This window comes from Poecilia reticulata, chromosome 4 (genome assembly GCF_904066995.2).
Source record: "Poecilia reticulata chromosome 4, P_reticulata-male-v2, whole genome shotgun sequence".
Classification (NCBI taxonomy): domain Eukaryota; kingdom Metazoa; phylum Chordata; class Actinopteri; order Cyprinodontiformes; family Poeciliidae; genus Poecilia; species Poecilia reticulata.
The window spans coordinates 31,896,177-31,917,780 of NC_088833.1; the positions used below are offsets into that span (position 1 = coordinate 31,896,177).

A 21,604-nucleotide genomic window follows, 5' to 3' on the forward strand; every position below is an offset into this window, starting at 1 on the left:
GGCAAATATGAATGTGTGTTTTTTGATCTGGGAGTTGGAACATTAAATTTTTACTGCTAAAAACAATCTTTGAAAATACAATATGATTTTCTTTTGTAATTAATCATATTACAAATTTTGTGTACAATTTGTTTTTTTAATTTCTATGAACAAAAAAATAAATAATTAAATTGTGGCGGGACCCCTGTTGGCCAGGGCCCCTAGATTTGTCATCCCTTTCCCCCCATATACAGCACCCCTGCACATCTAATGTGACACCGTAACCAAATGCTTTACCCTAGTTTATACAGTATATGAGTACAATGCCCAGGATTGTCCATAATTTTCTTGATTTTGGTTTTTGATTGGTAACATCTTTTTAGTCCCTGAGAACAAAGTCACTGGAGTCTGTATTGAATGACCAACCATGAGGGCCTACAGAAGTTTCAAACTTTCTCTAATAGACAATAATAGCAAATAACATTTTCAAAGTTTTCATTAATCCTTTGCCACAATCAGGAGGTTATTACAGCTTCAATCAGGAAGGTTTAATTTCAGCCAAATTTTGAAGATTAAAGCATCGAATAAACATTTATTTCTTAATAAACCTGAATGTGACATCTTAACAAACCTTAATATTTAATATGCAATTTACAACATTTTGACCATTTACATTCATTTTTTTTTACAAATTTCACTATTTGCTTTAATACAACAGTAAGATCCTTTTGCCAGTCAATGAGACTATTGTATGAGGAGTTTTTATGTATTTATAGGTGATGTGTCTTCTGTGCCGAGGCTTTGAAGCATGTCAAGTAATCCAGGAGGATTTTTAAAAAGCATGTATCAAGGCCTGTGTTGATGGAGCAAGCGGTGACAAAGCCTTGTATTAGGGACAAACCACATGACTGCTTCAGTCTCGCTCTCCTGTGTCACTTTCTCTTTCCCCTTCCTCATCCTGGCTCCTGCTCCAACTACTTTGCTCATCAGCCCAGGTCTTAAATTCCAGCACTCAATCTCCCAGTATTTAAGCTCCTCATTCTCGGTCACAACTTGCCAGTTTGTCCTTTTATTCCTTGTCACTCTCGTCTCTTGACCCTGATGTTCCCATGGTTTCTTGCATGGCTTTGTTGGATTATTTTGTGTTACCCAGGATGCTAAATGTTTTTGTAAGCTATATTCTTGATTTAATCAAATTCTTAACTCTCTCTCCATACCCTACCTGCTGCAACTGAGTAAACTACTACACACAAAATGACACATATAGTAATCCCTAGAACACAAGTGTCAAACTCCAGTCCTGGAGGGCCACTGTCCTGCAACTGTTAGATGTGCCTCTGCAGCACCACACCTGGATATAATAATTAGGTCACTAGCAAGGCTCTGGAGAACTTATCTACACAAGACGGAGGTAATTAAGCCATTTCATTCCAGTGTTTTGTACCTGTAGCACATCTAAAAATTGCAGGACGGTGGCCCTTGGGAACTGGGGTTGGACACCCCTGCCCTAGAATATTGGGAAGGTGAGAAAATGTTTTATCTCAACTACTATAAATCTGAAGATGTGTTCTAGCTACATGCGCACTCAGAATGCACTGCTGAGATGAACCTGAGCACAGTAAAGGTATTTAAGCTATAAATAAATAAGCTCCCAAAGTTTAAAACACATCACAATACTCCCCCCCCCCCCTTTGTTTCCAGTTTGTGTCATCTGTCCATTGTTTCATATAAACAGATTGAGACTGTGATATGAGAGAGAGTTGTAATAATGAGTAACAAATAACTAGACACAACAAATAATCAAACTTAATAAACTACAAACAAGAACTGACTAAGGTAAATCTAAACCAGGCTGATCTTATGAAAGAGCGTAAGGAACACAGAATAATAATGAAACTAAAATTAATACATCAAACTTCAAAACAACCCAAGATCCTGACAGCATCTTCTTGGATATAAGGAAACAAAAAGACATTGCTGAGAATGCACATATACTGTACCTCCATGATGCTCTGTAATTCCTCCACATAAATTCTTTCTGATTCAATCAGCTCCGTCATGATGTGTCTGCAGAGAAAAACAAAATACCAATAAGCACAGTGAGCAGAACCCCTGAAAGAGATGGATCATTCAAAATTGGAAAGTTTATTTGTGAACTTATTCTGGGACAACTAGCATGAAACTAAAGCAAATCTTACATTGTTCACCCTTTCACTATCAAAATAAATGACATGAATAAATAGCTGCAGGAGTCTGTTCTTATAGCACAACTTCTGGGTCCCAGAAAATAATGAACTGTTTGAAGAAATATTTATTGGCTGACTGTTAATCAGAGTAGGGTTTTTTTTTACAATCTGAGAGTTGTGTATTTGATTCCAGCTTCCTCCTGTCACATGTCAATGAACTCCTCAGCAAGGCACTCAACCCCATGTTGCCTAGTGATGTGTGTGTCATTGCATGAATGTGATCACAACTGGGTGAATGTGGTTTTGGTAGCAATTTGAGTGGTTGCTATGACTAGAAGCGCTATATAAACTCAGTCCTTCTACATCAAAATATGCAGAACATAGTAAGAGTAACTTCATCTTCCAAAAACAAGAACTCATCTAGAGAATTTACAAAATACTGTGCTTTAAAACCAGAAATGTGTAAGGAATTAAATCAACAACTAAGACAACAAAAACTAGCAGAGTGGCACACAAAACCTTAACCCAATAGAGTTGGTGGTGAAGACTTTCGCATCAAATAAATATTAAGACAGCAATACAAGTTTTATTATGCAGCACAGTGGGGAAAATCTTTACACTGTATATGTGACTGTCTGATAAAGGAATTAGTTAACTGAAAATATGAAACTTTGTTTTCAAGTGTGAATCTTTGTGTGAAAATGTGATGATGGTTTTGAACAAATACAAGATGGCTTTCTAGCATGATGCATAGTGCTGCACAAAAAGACCCTAACTTCTCATTAATGTAATGTACTGTGTCTGAACTAGAAACAAGCTTAACTTTTTCTGCTCAGTCACATCTCCTGCAACAGTTTATTGGAGCTAGAGGATTGTTCAGTCCAGAAATAGTGTTTTGGAAATCTTTGCAGCGCTTTCCACTAGACGTGTATGAAAATCAATGTTTTAACAACATAGTTGACCTGTGGAGTTTGATTGGGTGAGAACATCTGATAGCTTTATGTCTGACATCATTCAGTTATAACATCAACTAGTTTGGGCCACCATCAGCCTACACTAAGCTGTTCAGCATAGGGCTATCTAGCAAATAATCTAAGATGTATCTCTTTTTGCAAGAGATAAATGAGACTGCTAATTAACAAACTGGCAGAAAATTGGATCATAAATGCTTTTACATACTGTAGTTTTTTATAAATAAGAAGTGAGCAGAAGGTCAACAATGGATTTTCAGTGAACAGCCTCGTTAATACACAGAAACAAAGCATTCTTGTTTCGTTTCCTTCCACCCTGAATGTGTAACTACAGTCTGGGACAAACCTCACATTAGTGTTACACACAGCCTCATTCCTCCTGTGGTATGTAATTAGGTCTATTAGATATAATGCAACTGGCTAAAGCAGCTCTGTCAGAAAATGTTAAGGGCAGTGTCTTTAGAGGGGGTTATCCCCTGAGGAAATTACTGACTTTCTGACACAAATTCAATGTCCAAAAAATGTTCAGTGAAGTCTGTGAACCCTGTACAGTTAGCTCTTCCAGTCAACAGTCTCCCAGAAATTGTTGACAGGGAGAGTGATGGGCATGGAAACGATTTGATTTCCAAGAAACTGTAAGAAGAACCTGAAGCATACACAGTGGCATCACAAACCGAGAGTCATAGACTGAAGGACCAATGGTCAGTAAATGTCTCCAGAGACAGAAGTTGTCTTGGAGGCACATCAGAATAACTGGCAATTAAGAAGTATAACATTTTGAGTTCAAATAACTCTCAATGATCATATTGTGTTATTACTCAACATGTAAGGAATACAGATGTTGCCTTATTTAGGAGTTGGATGTAGGCGGTACTGAAGGCACCAGCATGAACTTAGAAAGAGACCAGGACCTCCAGAAGAATAGTCTTTGAATGGTTTAGCTTAAAATCAAATAATGACATTTTTGGCATTTACCAGATGCAGCATTTTAGATGATACTTTATTACACCACAGGAAATCTGGTCTTCTTTGTCTCTGCTCTTGGGGGTACAACCAATCAACACAAAAACCCCTCAAAAAAACTAGTGGCACTCCTTGATTGGAATGCTGATTCACAGCTGCATTTTATATGAATAATTTAGATATTTCATATGAATAGGACATATCAAGTATTCATGGAAAAAATCCATGAATAGGTGAATTATCCACAAATAATTTGGAGTTACACTCCACAGAAAAATCTGTGAACACTGAACTGGAAATAGACGGAGGTCCACTGTACTCATTATTGTTGAGATATTTTGTTTATGATCCAGTACTTTATCTGATTTCCACAGATAAAGTATGAGATCAAACATCAACATGGAAACACTTCTTTAGTAAAACCTGAATATTCTGTGGGTGTTATTTTTATTTTTTTTACATGACTGTAAGTCAGGCCCACTTTCCTTGTTACCTTAGTTGTTCATGTCTGTAAATGCATAAGAAATCTGATCGTCTTGACTTTGTAAGAAGAACATGGAGCTTTAAACCACAAGCCAAATGAGACAACGAAGTGGCTCCTCCCACTCCTCCATGATCCAATTACAAAAAACATTCCCTCTCCCTCTACAGCACATCCAGGGCAGTTTAAAAACAACAGTTCATAGTTTATTCAGCTAAACTGGAGCAGAGGAGTGTTTAGGTGTGAAGTGGGAGTTGTTCAAAGAGCAACAGATTGGATAAAGAAGAATTAGGAGTTTTCACAGACGGACATATGCTGACCTGAGATGAACAGATCGGTCATGGAAAGTTGGATCTTTACCTGAACTCAGTCAAAGACTCGACCATAAAGTAGCCCGGTAAGTCAAAATATGTCTGATTATCAATTGTACAAAGAACTGGCAGATGGAAAACTTCATAGAGGTGAGGACAAGCTGTACCCTCAGGGATAAAAAAGTCTTATGAGTTCCCAGAGTTTAGCAGAGATATTGAGCTCTCTAATGTCCTCTCAGATAACAGCATGCAGAGTATGATAAATCATTGATCCAAACTAAGTATAATATCTTATTTGCTCCATGTTTAGTAAAGTACATGTCATGATCCGTGTTTCTGTGTGTTTATTTTGAGATTTTCTGTGTTTAGTCCTCCTGTTTCCCTGTGAGTCTCTGTCCTGTCCTCCCCGTTGATTGATCCCAGCTGTGTCTCGTTCCTGTGATTACCCTCCCAGTGTATTAAATCTCACCTGTTGTCTGTGTTCTTCGTCAGATCCTTGTCTAGTTTCCAATTGGCACATGGTTTTAAGTTTGATGCTTGTAGTTATATGTGCCATTTCTGTGGTGGTGTCCAGCAGAATATTCCTTAAGCAGCAGCCCTCTGATTCAAATAACATTCTGCTTAGAGTTCACTTTAGACAGAAAAGAATCTGCCAACATCTAAAGCTCTACAGACCTCACTCCCATCAAGTTAGTCAGTGTTCATGATTCAACAATAGGAAAAACTGGGCAAAAATGGCCTCCATCCAAAACTAAGCCAAAACCACTGCTGACCAAAACATTATTCAAAGACCCAACTAACATTTGTCAAAAAAAACATTTTGATGATTCCAAGTTATGAAGCAAAAGTTCTACCTTTTGCAAGGTGTGTGTTCTTTTACATGTGGTGTGCAGTCAAACTCCAGACCACTGAAGACTAACTTATGAAACCTTGAATTTTTCTATTTAACGTTATGGTTGGCCTGCTGTCCTGCATGGCTTAGACATATCCCTGATTAAGATGACTGCATTATTTCCTCAACCTGTCAAGTTCAGAGGAAACCTGACTGTAGGTGTTTACTTCTGAGGGTGAAGCAACCAATTACTAGATTTGTAGGGAATTACTTTTATACATATGACTGGGTTTGTTTGGATAGATTTTTTCTTAGTAAATCCCATTTTCAGGTTATCTTTGTATGATATAAACATTTGTGGAAGGAGTAGGAGTTCTTCCAAAGCGATGTCCTGACTTAGCCCTTCACTGTTGACCTTCCATTGTTGTTTTCAAAAATAAGGCAAAAGTTCAAGAAATCCCAAAGTTTTAAGGAGTCTATAATCTGTATAGAATACCAGTAGTTCAATCAGGGGCAGTGATTGAACTACCAAATTATAGACTGCCTATGCATTTTGGGTTTTAACACACAAAATAATTATAATTCTTAAGATATAATTCTTAAGCCATATCTTAAGATATAACTTAAGGAATCTCTTAATTCATATCTCTAAGTAGGGAGTTCTGCTGAGACAAGTTGCAGTCTTTCAGATTTTGCACAGAAGATGATTCATTGCAGTCCAAATTGCTCTAAATAAGCACAGCATATCCAAAATACCAGGGTCAGCAGTTGGCATCGCTGCATGGACAGTTTTTACACCGTGTACAACTCTGGCTCAGGGACAGACAAAACAAAAAAAAGAAAATGTGCAGGGTCCGACACCAGCCCCCGCCCTCACACGGTGCTGTGCTGTCAGTGAGCCATACATCAATAAACAGCAGGAAGACCAGCATCATGAAAGCTCAAGCAATTTCAGAGGAAAGAGAGAACAGAGAAGGTGTCAACACGTATTCTACCCTTTGCACAAAGAAGAGCAAACAGGAAGCTGATCATCCTCTCTGTCTGTGTGCTCACATGGAGTTGACACAGTTGTGAGTAATTTCCACCGTTCAGCACGGATCACCTGTCTTTAACATCTTTACAGAGTAGCTTGTGTTTGGAGGCGGTGTCATTGTTTTCCACAGATGCATGTTTTTGTACTTATGTTGATTGCAGAACATGACTCACATTCTTCAGATGCTACAGTGGCTCTAAGAAGCCTTGTTACAGTGCCAAGATTTATTCAAAAATACAACCATTAGCAATTTGTTTTTTATTTGTACTTTTTTACAAAATACTGACTTCCGTCCTGCACAATTCAACTAGAAACAAGCAAAGAGAAACGGAAAGAAAAGCAAAGAATTAAGAAAATAAAAATAAGTGTGATCCCTCCCATTGAGATGCTAGAGAAGAGAATATTCTTGATCCCCAAATTCTAAGCTCACATCAGAAGGTTTTGGGCCAAAAGTAACATACAGAAAACATTCCAGCTGAAGAAAGGCAACCCCAGTGCATGGCAGTTGCCACCACTGTCTTTCACTGGCAGAGGTCTTCTTTCATGGATAAGCAGGGTTGATTTATGGTTAAAATACTGTTTGGACTTGAGGCCAAACAGTATTTTAACGATTTTGAGTTATTCATAGAACGTTATAATGATCTTAGCCAACTGGCTGCTTGATTCTACAGTTTTAGACTCATATTTTTATTAATTTAAAAGAAGGCTCTAGCTATAGTAATATCTCTGTTGTCTCACTATTTACTGGTGGCTGTCTTCACTCTCGGACAGTGTACATACTAGCTGTGTTTCCACTACAAATGTGCACAAATCTTTATCAATATTCTGCAGTAAAAAAATTTGTGATGTTTCCATTAAATCAGAAATTAATTTAAAATCACAAGTATTCACTTATGATTTTTCACTTGTAATGACTTACTTGTTCACACAGTAAGTCATTAAAATCCATGGCAGCGACGGATGCAAATAGCTACATGAAATATAATCAGAATTCAGCCATGGTGCTATCGCTCACCATCTATCAGCCATCAGGGGAGACATCAGTGTTTTGGGCTTTGGAGCAACAAGCCCCTTATTAGGAGCAGCTATTTTTTCTTAGTAAGATTCAACACATTCAAATGTAACACCACTTTTTATGAAAATATGCAAAGCTGTGAGAACTCTGATGGACCAGCTGCAAACTGTCCTGATCAAAAAACCCCTAAAAATAAGTACAAACCAGTAATATTCACCTGACCGTGACTCATGTGATGCTATAAAAAGTCTATCAGCAAAATTTATCTATTTTGTTATAGCTGAAAAACAACTTCATCCCAATGCAACAACTTATCAAAAACAGAGTTTATTACAAATTGGGATGTTTCTATAGAGCAAATCTATTTTTAAATATTCAATTCGCACAATTTTATGGTTAATGGAAACCCAGCTACTGAGGGATTTTTTTCTGTCCTTTTTCTGACACTTTTATAGCATACTTTGTAACCTGAATTCAACCCATCACTTTACCTGAGATAAAAATTAGCATTTTATCAAGGTTTCTAAGCTTTTAAAATCACAGTACAGCTAGCTCAAAAAGATACAAAAGTAAGTGCTAGCAAAAAAAAGCAAAGCATTAAATAAATGGGGAAAAAAAGGACCTTAAAATTTTAGGCCATGGTCTACTAGTCTGGTTAAAGTGATGAGTAAACGTCAGGACCATCCAAATTCTTACCAGCCTTCTTTTTATGATCATCTGACACAAGCCATGTTACCTGAGCCAACACAAGCTTTAAAGTGTTGCTCCAAATGCTGGCAATTTTTGCTAAGTTTTATCCTTCCTTTATAGACCTTACATGTTACATGAAACCAAACCCAAGCAGTGAGGGTTCCATTCAGGACTGAGCCACAGTGTAAGCCCAAATATCAGTCCTAGCAACAGGAGACGAGTCGATCTCCTTTAAACACGCAGACACAAACAAACTGGGACTGTTACATGACTCCTGCGATCGGGTTCAGCCCTTTGTATTTTAATGCTGGCTGAGGTAAAGGGGCTGCCTCTTCATGCAGGCAAGCCAAACTGGTTTGCTCCACTGGGATTCTCCTGAGTCTCATGTGTCTGCTGACTTGTCTTGATGTCAGAGGCAAATAACTAGTCTGTTATTTACTTTTTGCAGGGCTCTGTGAACATCCTGCTCTAAACCGCCCTAATATGCAAACATAAAATATTTTCATTTGGATTTACGTATGTTTGCATTCTAAACAGCTTTCATCTGTCCAGGAACATCTCTCATTTAACTACACATCTGGGTCTACACCTATGTGTGTTGACTTACCAGGGAACTTGTCAGAAACTTTTCGCTTTTCAGATTAAAATACTTTTGTTTTTTAAACTACATTAGTTAGTTTAAGTTTGTCTTTGTTTTCTTGTAAATTTCTGATTTGGGAGTTTGAAATTAATATTTGAGAGTTACCTGTTCTATGTATTGGTTTCAAAAATTTCATATTGTAAAAAAGTGAGATTTAAACATTCATATTTTGTGCACGTCTTCTTTTGTCTGTTATTTACTTTTGCTCATTTTTTATTTAAAAATACAACAAAATATGTTGTGTTTTTGGTGCGACTTCTAATTAATACTAATGTACTTTGAGTACATTTTCCCACAAATCTATCTAACTGGCATGTGAGAAAAAGAAAATGTTTCGGTTCCTTCATCATGTCTTACCCTGAAATACATTATATAAGCTATAGCATTGTGTGTAAGAAAAATATGCACCATTACAAAAAACCAATTGCACAGAAAGAAAAATTTGGTAACACTTTATTTGAAGGGGTGTGCATAAGACTGACATGACACTGTTATAAACATGACATAACACCTGTCATAAACGTAAGTCTTTATGAATGTTTATGACTGTTGTCATGAAGTGTCATTTGGTTAATAATGACACTTTTAATTCAAAGTTGCTCTAAAAGTTGCATTAAAAGTCCATTAAAATGCCAACTTTGCATGAATTTGTAAATTATGATAATTTAATGCAAAGTTGGCATTTTTAATGGACTTTCAATGCAACTCTTGGAGCAACTTTGCATTAAAAGTGTCATTTACCGAATGACACTTCATGACAACTGTCATGAACATTCATAAAGACTTCTTTATGTTCATGACATGTGTTATGTCATGTTTATGACATCAGTCTTATGCACACCCCTTCATATAAAGTGTTACCAAAAATTTTATGTAATCTGGTTCCCAATACAAACCAGAATACTTCATTTATTGGTACCCTGGTAAACATGGGTACCAGCAGCATTATCCCATGTCTCCTTAATCAAAACAATCACCTAGGTCTTTTAACAGATAGCGACCCAACATGATAATTACAGTAAAATGTTGAAAAGACATTTTGAAACAAACATTCTTTGTCAGCAAATAATTTTTTAGTCTAGAGTTGAGCTTTTCTTCTTCTGTTGCATTTTCTTAATCAGAACAAACATGTAAAGTTTTTAAACTTTGACAGTAGCTGACTACATTGATTCAGTAGGGAAAATATGCAAGCAGTAATAAAACCTTTTTCAGAAAATCTAATCAGCTTGATAATTACTGACTGCTGGCTTATAAAAAATAAAAATCTTTAAATAAGCACATTGCCTCTTTTTGTTTAATGATGTGTCTGTATGGATGGTTTATAGATGCTTACTTGTTCAATATCCATCAGATTTCATTGTTTCTTATTTAAAGCAAATTTAAGTGAGTGTTCCTGCTAAAGAGTATGGTTCAAAATCTAACTACTTCTGTATTTTCCCAGGTGCTTTATGGTCGCTCCGGTTCCAGGTGTTTCAATAACCCGAGTGGTTGAAGAACAAGAAAGTGGAGCAGAGAAATGAAACCAGCGCAGGCCTTTACAGAGAAAAGGAACAGGCAGCATGCTGCCTTTTGTTTGCTGAAGGAGGGAAGTTGAACTCTAAGATCTGGTTTTACTATGATGGTCCACTACTGTTTCTGCATGCAATCCAGAAAATATGAACAAAGCACTTTGCTTAAGAACCTGAAAAAGGTTTACTGGACATGACGGCGCTTGGTAGTTGGAGGAACAGAAATAGAAAAGGTAAAAAGAAAAGAAGAAAACTCAAACATTGAAGAATGTGGTGCTGATGTTCAAATATATGTAGTCATAATGTTCATAAATTTTCGGCGCATCCACAAGAGGCAATGTGTGCACCTGCTGACCACAGTCATGGTGCTTTGTGTGCTGACAGTCTGCTGGGAGGAGCTGGATCTTCATGTTGTGAGCCACATGAGATCTTATTCATACCGTTACCTGATCAACAGGTACGACTTCCTCAATATCATTTCTAGCTCTGGCAGCGTGGAGAGTCGCTCAGTGACCTATCCATACCTGATCAACCATCCCAACAAATGTAGAGCTGAAAATGGCAAAGACTGGGATGATGTTCTTTTGCTTTTGTTTGTGAAATCCTCCCCAGAGAACTTTGAGCAGCGCCAGGCCATCAGGGAGACATGGGGTAATGAGAGCTATGTCTGGTCAGAGCTGGGGGTGAGTGTGAGGCTTCTGTTTGTTATGGGCATTTATTCAGGTGTTGCTCAGAGGTTCCGCCTCCAACAAGCCCTGCAGCAGGAAGACAAGACCTATGAAGACCTGATCCAGCAGGACTTTATCGACACATTTCACAACCTGACCATCAAACTGATCATGCAATTCCACTGGAGCTACATGTACTGCTCGCAGGCACGCTTTCTCATGACAGCAGATGATGATATTTTTGTTCATATGCCAAACTTGGTGAGGTACTTGCAGCATCTTCTGGTTAGCCAACAAGGTACAAAGAACCTTTGGGTAGGGCACGTTCACAAGGGAGCTCCTCCAGTTCGTTGGAAAGGCAGCAAATATTTTGTTCCATATGATTTGTACCCCTGGCCTTCGTACCCGGACTACACAGCTGGAGCAGGGTACGTAGTTTCAGGGAACGTGGCTGCAAAAATCTACCACGCCACTCTGATGCTGAACTCCTCGCTGTACATTGACGATGTCTTCATGGGAATGTGTGCCAAAGCTATGGGAGTGTCTCCCATGCAGCATGTATACTTTTCAGGGGAGGGGAAGGCTCCGTACCACCCCTGTATCTATGATCACATGATTACATCACATGGCCACTCCACAGATGTGCGCTCACTGTGGCGAACAGCCATATATTTTCCAGCATCCAAAAGCTCCAGAGGATTTCTGGGTAATCTGTACTGCACAGCAATTAGGGTGATGCTACTGTGTCGGCCGTATTACCAGAACACCTATTCCTGTACTGCTGCTTTTACATAAATGATCTCTGAGACACTGGTCAGCAGTTGATATTACAAAAAACGAAAATAGTGGTTCTTTGTGTTTGTAATAATGTTTGTGCTAACTGAGTTGTCTTCATGTTGTCTTGCAATAAAGACCAAAGATTTCCTGTGCAAGTATGTCCTACTTTTGAGTGATCAGAAACATTAGCTTATATGTTGCTTAACTTATTTGAACAGCTTTGAGCCCTTGAGGTGTATTCATGAAAACACTTCTCACAACTGTGATTCACATGAGCTGCTGATGAGTTTTAGCTCTGCATAACCAACAATAAGGTATAAGATTAGAAAGTATGAAATCTAATCTTTCCAATGATGGAAAATAGATGGAAATCAAAAAAGTTCTTTACAAGTGTTGTGAGCACTGGTAATGTTTCAGGGCTATTTGTAATTTAGAAGCACAATAAAAGAAATATAGACTTGAGTTGCTTTGGCAAAAAAAAAAAGTTTCTTTCAGCCACTAGATAGTCAATATAGCCAGCGTGGGGCACAGCTCTGCTCACTGCTTCGTCACTGTCATATCACATTTAACACAGCAACCTAGATCTGCATGCCTGTGGCATACTGTGTATTGTAATAAGAGTTCAAAATCCTGCAACTCACCCTGAGAAACTTTCCAACAGTATCTTCAGGTTTTCTTTTTAGTGACCTGTTGTTAAGCCATTATTATTTTTAAACACAATCCTTTGGTAAGCTAGCTGCAGCGTCCCACTAGGGGACGCCCACAGACCATCAGTGGTCTGGGTACCACAGTTTGAGACAGGCCTCTAGGGACGAACAACAGCGGGGAAAGAATTTTTTGCATTTATTTCTTACTGGAAATTTCTTTTCATTCTTTGGGTTTTGTCATTGTTCAACAGTTTTGGGAATATTTTGGCTGACTTTAAAGAATCGGACACATAAACCAGGAAACATCCCCACATTCCCCTTCAGAGAGTATGTGGATTTTGACTGAGTAATATATCTGTGTGAGAAAACATGAAATCCTGCTCTCAAATTCTTCTGATTGACAGCATGATGGATCACATCATCGCTCTATCCAATAAATAGAGAACATATTTTCCCAAGGACTTACTTTCTGCTCTGTTTTTATATTGGCACATGTTTAACAGGCTTCTCCATCCTTGCTTAAGACAACATGTCCTGTTTCACTGAGACCCTGAAGGTCATGCAGACTGGGGCTGTTTGCCCTAACGCCCCCGTCACTCACATGCACTTAAACCCACCACTGAGATTAGAATCAATACTCAAAATGAATCAATTCAACAACATAGCTCTGCTGAATAATCTGGTTTCACATCGTGTTTTCCCATCATGTGCCATGAGGTCGGAGGAGCTGTCATTACAGACCAGAAATGGCTGACGTGGCTGTCACTGATTTATTCTTTCTGACTTTACCTTGTTTTAAAAAATAGCTATATACCAGAGAAAAACTTAGAAAAGTCTTTACTTAAAAAGCATTACTAGAAAGTGTGAATTTCTTCTTCATTAATATAATGGTCTGATGACATCAGCACCTGGGGTCAATAGAGCGTGTGCTGACAGCAGCGTTTCTTATACCTGCGTCTATTGGACAGACACTCCTCACTCTCGTTTGATACAGCAACATGGGTGGAGCCTCCCTGGCTTTCCTCATGCATCACCTCAATCTGGGAGAAATATAAACACACAAACACTTACACTTAATTATGGATTCGGCTTTTACCAGTATAGGATTTTTTTATGATTAAAACATGACCACAGCATAAGAAAACTGGATTTAAATCCATCTTTAAATTCTTGGATAGCATCTTTGCCTACTACTAGATTGCATATATATGTGTGTGTGTATTGCCTAAATGATGTCATTTGACCTTGTGGTGCCACACAGACCTTATGCACGAGTCAAGCATAAATCAAGATTAAGGTCGTCATTATCATCTGTTCTGTTTCGTTGCATCATGGGAAGCTGTATACTGTAAGTGATGAAGCACCTTGATGCCCTTGGTTTTGCGTATGTTCTTCTTCTTGTTAAGATCTGCTTCAGCTGGTTGCTTGCCACTGCTTGAGTTATCAGAGAGCTTTCTAGCCAAGGCTAAAATAAAATGAACAAAGAAATTAATTACATATTTAATCATAACATACCCTTAATTGCATTCAGGCTTTGGTAGCTGAAGTACAGAACGAGTATCAATTAGCCTAAGTCAAGGACAGTTTGTACAAGTTTACAGTCAAGGGCAGTAAACTTTTAAATGGCCTGAATCTCATAGACAAGTTTTCTATGCATTTGCGTGACTCTGTTGAATTGAAACATGTCCCACTCACGCTGATGGCCCCCAGGAGTCCTGGCAGCGTTCTTTGGTGCGGGGCGTTTAGGAGACGACTCAGGCCGTGGGGCCACCGGCTGAATGGGTCTGGTCTGTTTGGCTGACAGTCTCTTCAGGCTAACACGTCGCTTCTCAAACATCTCTTGAACATCCTCCAGTCGTTTGAGTGCCTTCAGGACGCTGCCCTGCAAATGAACATTAAAATCAAATGTCTCAACATTATTTCTATTCAGAATTTAACTAATGGTTTTCTGTGTACTGCACCTTTACATCATCTGACAGGATAACTTCATAATGGTTGTGGAGGTTCCTCAGTTCTGTCACGTGGTTCTTTTCTGCTGATTCCAAGAAGTTTTCAATGTCTGTTAAAGCTGATTCTGCCCCTTCCTGTGACTGACACTTATCCACAGCTTGGGAAGCCAGTAGGTATATGCCAGACTCACACCACTGGTTAACCTGAACACGCAAAAATACCAACAGGTTAGATCTGGGTCAGTTTTTGGTGCCATTGTCACGTTTCTTAAGCTCTAAGACAATAAACAAATATTATTGACAAATCACTACTGCAGAATTACAGGCTAATCGCCAACCTTCCATTCATTAACAAAATTATTGAAAAAGCTGTTTTAATAATTAAATAGCTTCCTAACTATAACCAGCCGCTTTGATGTCTCAGGTATTACAAATGAACATGTCAGACTTGAGTCCAACCAGACGTCCAAATGTAAACGTCCAGACTAGATTAAACTAGTAGAATTCCTGTATGAATGCATTGAGTTTAAGTTAAAAGTTCTCTGTGCTCTGAACATTTTGTCCAGTAGTCATTTTCAAGTCTTGTGTCTGGACTAATTAAAGAATACATTTACATGCATAAAAACCAGACATCTGATTTGTTTTCTGAGACTGATGTTTCCAAAATGCATCAACTGTTTCACATCCATACCTTCTCAATGCCCATGTGTACATGCAAAGACTTAGACAAGGCATCAGACTTTTTCTTGGCTTCATTGCTGAAATCATCGCAGACCCGCCGGAGCTCCACACACTTCGGCCGGATGGAGTCCACAGCGTAGTGGTCACTTTGGATGAGCTGGTCACCATGCATGGCATGGAGCTGGGCCTTTTCTAGTGTGGGCTACAAAACAAATAAAGTCAGAAATATAGCAATAATTGTTAACTAACAATTTTACAAAAAGGAATCTTGTAAGCATTTAAATCTGGGGTTTTGGAATAATGTTAATGAAAATTAAAGCAGCTTAAACTGCACTGACATGTTGGAATTACAACAAATGTTCAAAATCTGGAAGATAAAGCACATCACCCTAGTTCTAAATCCTTCCATGGCTTCCTGGAGCTCAGAGAATAGACTATAAAATACTGAACAGTTTAGCACCGCAACACACTAAAGATCTGCTGCTGTTGTATCAACCTTCCAGAGCTCTCAGGTATTCTGGTTCTACTCTGCATTCAGAACCAGAACCAAACATGGAAAAGCACCATTCAGCTTCTATGCATCATAAATCTGGAACAAACCTCCAGAAAACTGCAAAACAACTGAAACACTGAGGCTAAGATCCACCTGTTTAGTTGCATTTGATTAATAACCGGAACATTGATCAATACATTTGATTGATGATGGCATTAGACAAAATTTTATGTTCTTTGCTGTTTCATAATTGGTGACTGATTGATGTTTTGATGATATAAAGCACTTTGAACTGCATTTTTACTGAAATGTGCTATAACCATAAGCTTGACATGACCACATGGTACATCCACCTCTTTTTTGCATAGACCTTATGTGGAACAGATTTTTTAATGTATCTCTGATGGGATCTTCATCAGAACCCCCTTAAAAAAGAGGATTTATTTTAAAGAACTCAAATTGTTAGTAGAAGAGAAAAAGAAAAGGATGTTGGTGTAATGTTTTACATATGTGTCCTTTTGTACTTCTTTTGGGTTGACACACCTGAACCTTTTCCTCAAGTGTTTGGAGTTCCATTAGCAGATGTTCCACTCTGGCCACACAATCTCCAGCATCAGAAAAGCCTTTAAGGGAGTCCATCCGTGTGTCCAGAGTCACTTTAACCTGAATAAGAAAAGTTAGAAGAGATCCATGAAAAGCGTTCATGGATCACAGATTGTTCAAATAAGAACAATCTGTTCTCTTTTTGAACAGATTGTTGTTGAAAATGAGAATCTGTTCTCAACCAACTTACCTGGTAAAATATAGGTTAACATACAGGTTAACAAAAAATAAAAACATGCCTTATATGTATGAGTGGACTTAATTGACTTTTTGTAAAGTCAATTCATAAAAAAAATAAATAATGTTTGTTGCCCATTTACTCAGGCTATGATGCTTGCAAGATATCAGGGGCCTCATTAAAGCGAGCATGCGAACAAAAAATGTGCGGCGCCATATTTTATGCACAAGTCGGCATTTATAAAAAATAACTTTGCGTCAAAGTTTGCACAAATATACGCACACTTTTTTGCTGGCGTAAAAATGTGCGGCAGCCACGCAAATTTTTTCTGTGGACAATATCAAACTACAAAGCGTCAAAACTCACCTAAATACACTGAAATCTAACTACATTCAAAGTTATTTAGACCAAGAAGTTTCAAACTCTGTTTTTTCAAGATTGTAATATCCCAGATAGCACAGAATGATTGAAACAACATTGAATCAACATTCAGCCAGAAACATTGAATCAACGTTGAACGCTGACATTGAAACAACAATGAAAGCGGTCGGTGACTTGAATGTTGAATCAATGTTAGGGTTTCAACCATAACAGACATATCAATGCTGATTCAATCATTTGACTGTGGATCTGCATGCATATTTGTGTTGATTCTACATTGAATCAGTCAGGAATCAATGTTGATTCAACCTTCATCTGAACGAGGATCTGCACACATTTCTGTTGATTCTACATTGAATTAGTCAGGAATCAATGTTGATTCAACGATCATTTGTATGTCAATTTTCATGCATATTTCTGTTGATTTTACATTGAATCAGTTAGGAATCAACCGATTCAACCTTCATCTGAATGTGGATCTGCATGCAGATTTGGGTTGATTTCATATTCAATGAAAGCTAAGGATTTCTGTACATTTTTAGGTCAGATAGGTCTACATAACATACCACTAAAAGTTTCTTCACTGGTGTTAAACACTATTATTGGCAGATCATGGGTAAACTGTGTACAAAAGTTTAAAAATGACAACATAGGTTTGATATAACATTTTATTTAAGAGGGACAGATATTTAAACATATTTGACTCCTTTTTGACTGTCAGAATAACAGTCTATTGTCCACAGAAGAACAGAGGCCATGAGGTTAAGCTTTGGTACTGTATGAACCAGGGAAACAGTACTAGTTGTGGTAACCCCAGTTAGACTCTGGTTAGCGTCACTTTGATTCCTTGTGATGTTTTCCTCTCATTCTGGCGTGTAATGAAGCCACTTCCTGACAGTTTTACTGCAGTCCTCAAGAGTCAAACTGCAGAGCAATGGCTGACAGACAAAAATAAAAGTGAGGAAGGTGCCGGTTAGAAATATGATAAACATTTGAAAAGTTCTGAAAGACATTGAAAAGTTAAACAGTGTACTGGTTACAGGTCTGAGAACAAATACAAACCACATAGTTTGTATTGTACACTCACTGTTAATTTTTATCTTATTTGTTAATATTTATCTTAATGTTTATGTATACAACTACATTTACCTATCAAGCTGCAGTCTAGTGTAGGACTTATGATGCTGCACTCATGTTAAAATTAGGGAATCAATATTTAAAATAAAGGCTGTTTATCAGAAAACCTAAAGATAAAACTCAGGGAGGATCAGGGTTTATTTAACACACCAGAGACAGTTAATAGAGCAAAAGGTGATTTATACTGTAGTTGGAATAATTATAATTTATACAAAATAAACTTCCATCAAATAGCTTTTTTCATCTTCAATCAACTACAAATATTTCCAAATAAGTTTATTAAATTCATTACAAAATGTCCACGTGCTGATAAAGATCCTATACCAGTAATAATAGACCAGTTCAGTTTAACCAGTTACCAATCCAAGAAACAACAGACTGAATCAGTCATTAGCAGGTTTAGGTCAAAGTAATATTGAAAAACTTACCATAAAACTGCTCAGAGGAGAATTCAATTCAGAAGCCGGTTGCAAACAAACCAACAGCAAAGTGGCTGGTTGGGACAAACCACTAGTGTAAAAAGGGGGAGTCGGACTATACAACTTCTAGTAGAGACTTGTAGATGGTTTTGTGTCAACACATTATGCACAGTCAGTAATAATATTTACAGACAAGTAAGAAAATGTACATAAAGGAATCACAACCCATTGTTCTCAACATGTAGTGCGTAATTTGAAACATGATTAACCCCCATTTAGTAATAAAATGTTCTGACCCAGAGCTCAAGGATGGGGGGAGGGCAGAAGGGATGAGAGGGGGTAAAGAGGGGAAGGCTGGGAGGAGCAAGTGGGTGTGGGGAGTCTTGGGAAGGAGTTTTGGGAAGGAGTTTTGGGAAGGAGTAGGGGGAGATGAGAAGGTGATGAGGGGTGCAACAAACTGCACAGATTGCACACATGGAGGCCTTAGGGGTGGGCAATCCTGGTCCTCGAGGGCTGGTGTCCTGCAACTCTTAGATGTCTCCCTGGTAGAACACACCTGGATCCAATAGCTGAATCACCTCCCATGTGCAGTCAGGTTCTCCAGAATCCTGCTAACGACCTTATTATTTGACTCAGATGTGTTGAAGTAGAGACACATCTAAAAGTTGCAGGAGACTGGCACTCGAGGCCTGGAGTTGCCCACCGACGCAGCCGCCGCAGGCTCGATTCCCGGCCTTGGCAACGTTTGCTGCATGTCTTCCCCCTTTTCTCATTACCCCCTTTCTTGTCAATTAACTATCAAATAATGGCCACTAGAGCCAAAAAAATCTTTAACAAAATAAAATGGGAAAATTTTAAACCCTCACCTAAAATTAAAATTGTTTCACCAGGAGCCCAAGGAGGAGGGGAGGAGAGAGGAAAGGGGGAGGAGATTAAGGGGTAGATGGGCCCAGATGAGGGGTGAGTGGTGGGGGAAAAGGGGTGTGTGTAGAGGGGTGTGAAAAACAGCTTCCATTGATTGAACATTTAGATCACGAGTTCTTCCCCAAACCTTGTCCTCAAGGCAAACTGACCTGCGTGTTTTCATTTCAGCAAAACCCCGTTAATCAGACATCAATTAAAATCATGTGTGCCGAATTAGGGAAATGCCTAAAACTTGCAGGTGCTGAAACACACTAGATTCACTTTGACTTTACACCATGACTCAAGCTAACCAGGGACAGGTTCCCTACTAAGCCACTGTGGTTCTGTGGGTAGAGCAGTTGTCTTGTGATCGGAAGGTTGATGGTTCAATTCCAGCTCTTCCCTGCTACATGCCAATGTGCCCTCTGGGCACCCAACTGCTCTGTGCATTAAATATATGTGTGAATGTGACTCTAGTGTTAAGCACTTTCAGTGGTAAAAATGACTGGAAAAGTGCTATGTAAGTTTATTTACCATTTCTGAAGTAAACTAAATTATTTGAGTAAGACTGACTTAAATCTGTTATCTTAAACACAATTTATTTTTAACAAATTTATTAAGTAACAAATTCAGTTGGATGATTATATTATATTGAATTGGTTAAACTTAATAAATTAAGTTGGATAAATTTAATAAATTCAGTTGGATAAACTTAATTGAATTGCTTGTTACCTACAGAAGCAATTCAATTAAGTTGGTTCAACTATTTTTTTTAGAGTGTGTTTTATAGTTGATCCACCGTCATTTGTCGACTTCAACCAAAAATCAACCATTAATCAGACCTCGGCATTTCAGTCATCAGATTTCTTCCACAAAACAACATTGATTCAATGACACAGTTTCAACGGTTTGATTGGATGGTTGTTTGATGGTTGATCCACCATCATTTGTCGACTTCAACCAAAAATCAACGATTCTAACTATTTTTCAACGTTGATTTAACATCATGTGCTATCTGGGATGCATCTATGGGGTAATTTCATTCTTACTGAAAAAGAAAACAGGGTTGGATCAACAGATTAACTCCAGACAGGTCAGGTTTGATTATTTTTAAGGTGATCAAAGTGTGTATAATCACACATAATCAAGTAGCTGCGCAAAGGTGTGTCACGTAAATGTGGAGTGCTTTGGCTATGATGAAGAACATCGCCAATGGAAGGATTCAGAGCGAGCAATTGATCATATTGATCTGCTGGAAAATGTTGATGATGGTTTATTAGCGTGTAGATTAATCCAGACTGATCATCCTGGATCTCTGAGCAGAACTTAAAAAAGGAGCCATGCGGTACCGGTGCAACTGCAGTCATCCTTCAGTGGAGCCGCCAGCTTTGTAAATGCGCCTTTATGGACAGAAAGCATCTCTATTCTGTAAATGTACAGCTTATGCTGATGGGGGGCTGGTGACGTCATTGGTCAAAATTATAACTTGTAATATCTCATAAGGGAAAGCTGCACAAATGAAAATTTATACATAGTTATATCATCCTGGAACTCTGAGCAAAACTTAAAGAGCTATGCAGTGCGGTACCGGTACCGATCCAGCTGCAGTCATCTTTCAGTCGAGTCAGGCCCGCTATATTTCCGCATGCCACGTTTAAGTGTGAAAACTGCGGACTCTTTTATGCAAGAGGCCCCTGGTCACACACATCTATGCATGCTAAAAAACATGATAGAAAAAAACTGAAAAATCTATGGAGTCCTTAATAGATATCAAATCCTAAAATATAGTATTTTATTATAGATTGTGGTGGATGCTCCTACCACCACCACATAACGTTAATATTTTTTTCTTATTTTACATTATTAGTTACAGATTACACAATACATGAGTTAAGTTAAAGTTATTTTAATTTAATGGGTGCACACTTTAGTTGATATTTGTCTGAATGGTTTACTTACGCTTGTTCATTTTGTTTTGAGGTTTTCCAAAAGACTGAGATGGGACTTTATTTGTTAAAGTTGACCTTAGTTTTTAATTTTGTCACTTTAATAGTCACATATTTGTGCTAAATTAAAGTCAGTTTTGCTTTATTTGTTTAATATGTTGCTTTAGCTAATTTTGTATTTTTTGTTCCTTTTGTTATGTTGTGTCTCCCTCA

At 38.1% G+C, this 21,604-nt stretch overlaps 2 protein-coding genes across 10 annotated transcripts in view; one reads left to right on the top strand and one right to left on the bottom strand.

Moving 5' to 3' along the window:
- The window catches only part of mcf2l2 (MCF.2 cell line derived transforming sequence-like 2), a 193,112-nt gene that overhangs the window by 119,580 nt on the left and 51,928 nt on the right, over positions 1–21,604 (bottom strand). For all 9 annotated transcript variants that reach the window (XM_081606659.1, XM_081606662.1, XM_081606660.1 and 6 more), the window contains exons 10-16: positions 16,368–16,487; positions 15,342–15,533; positions 14,663–14,854; positions 14,397–14,583; positions 14,066–14,166; positions 13,653–13,741; positions 1,980–2,046 (exon numbers count right to left, since the gene is read on the bottom strand). In XM_081606659.1, coding sequence (XP_081462785.1) covers positions 1,980–2,046; positions 13,653–13,741; positions 14,066–14,166; positions 14,397–14,583; positions 14,663–14,854; positions 15,342–15,533; positions 16,368–16,487 — 948 coding nt within the window. The remainder of the gene's footprint in view (positions 1–1,979; positions 2,047–13,652; positions 13,742–14,065; positions 14,167–14,396; positions 14,584–14,662; positions 14,855–15,341; positions 15,534–16,367; positions 16,488–21,604) is intronic.
- b3gnt5a (UDP-GlcNAc:betaGal beta-1,3-N-acetylglucosaminyltransferase 5a) lies at positions 4,578–12,209 on the top strand. Its single transcript, XM_008407835.3, has 2 exons — positions 4,578–4,977; positions 10,543–12,209. Exon 2 carries the CDS (start codon positions 10,912–10,914, stop codon positions 12,070–12,072), a length of 1,161 nt encoding a protein of 386 aa, XP_008406057.1. The 5' UTR covers positions 4,578–4,977; positions 10,543–10,911; the 3' UTR covers positions 12,073–12,209.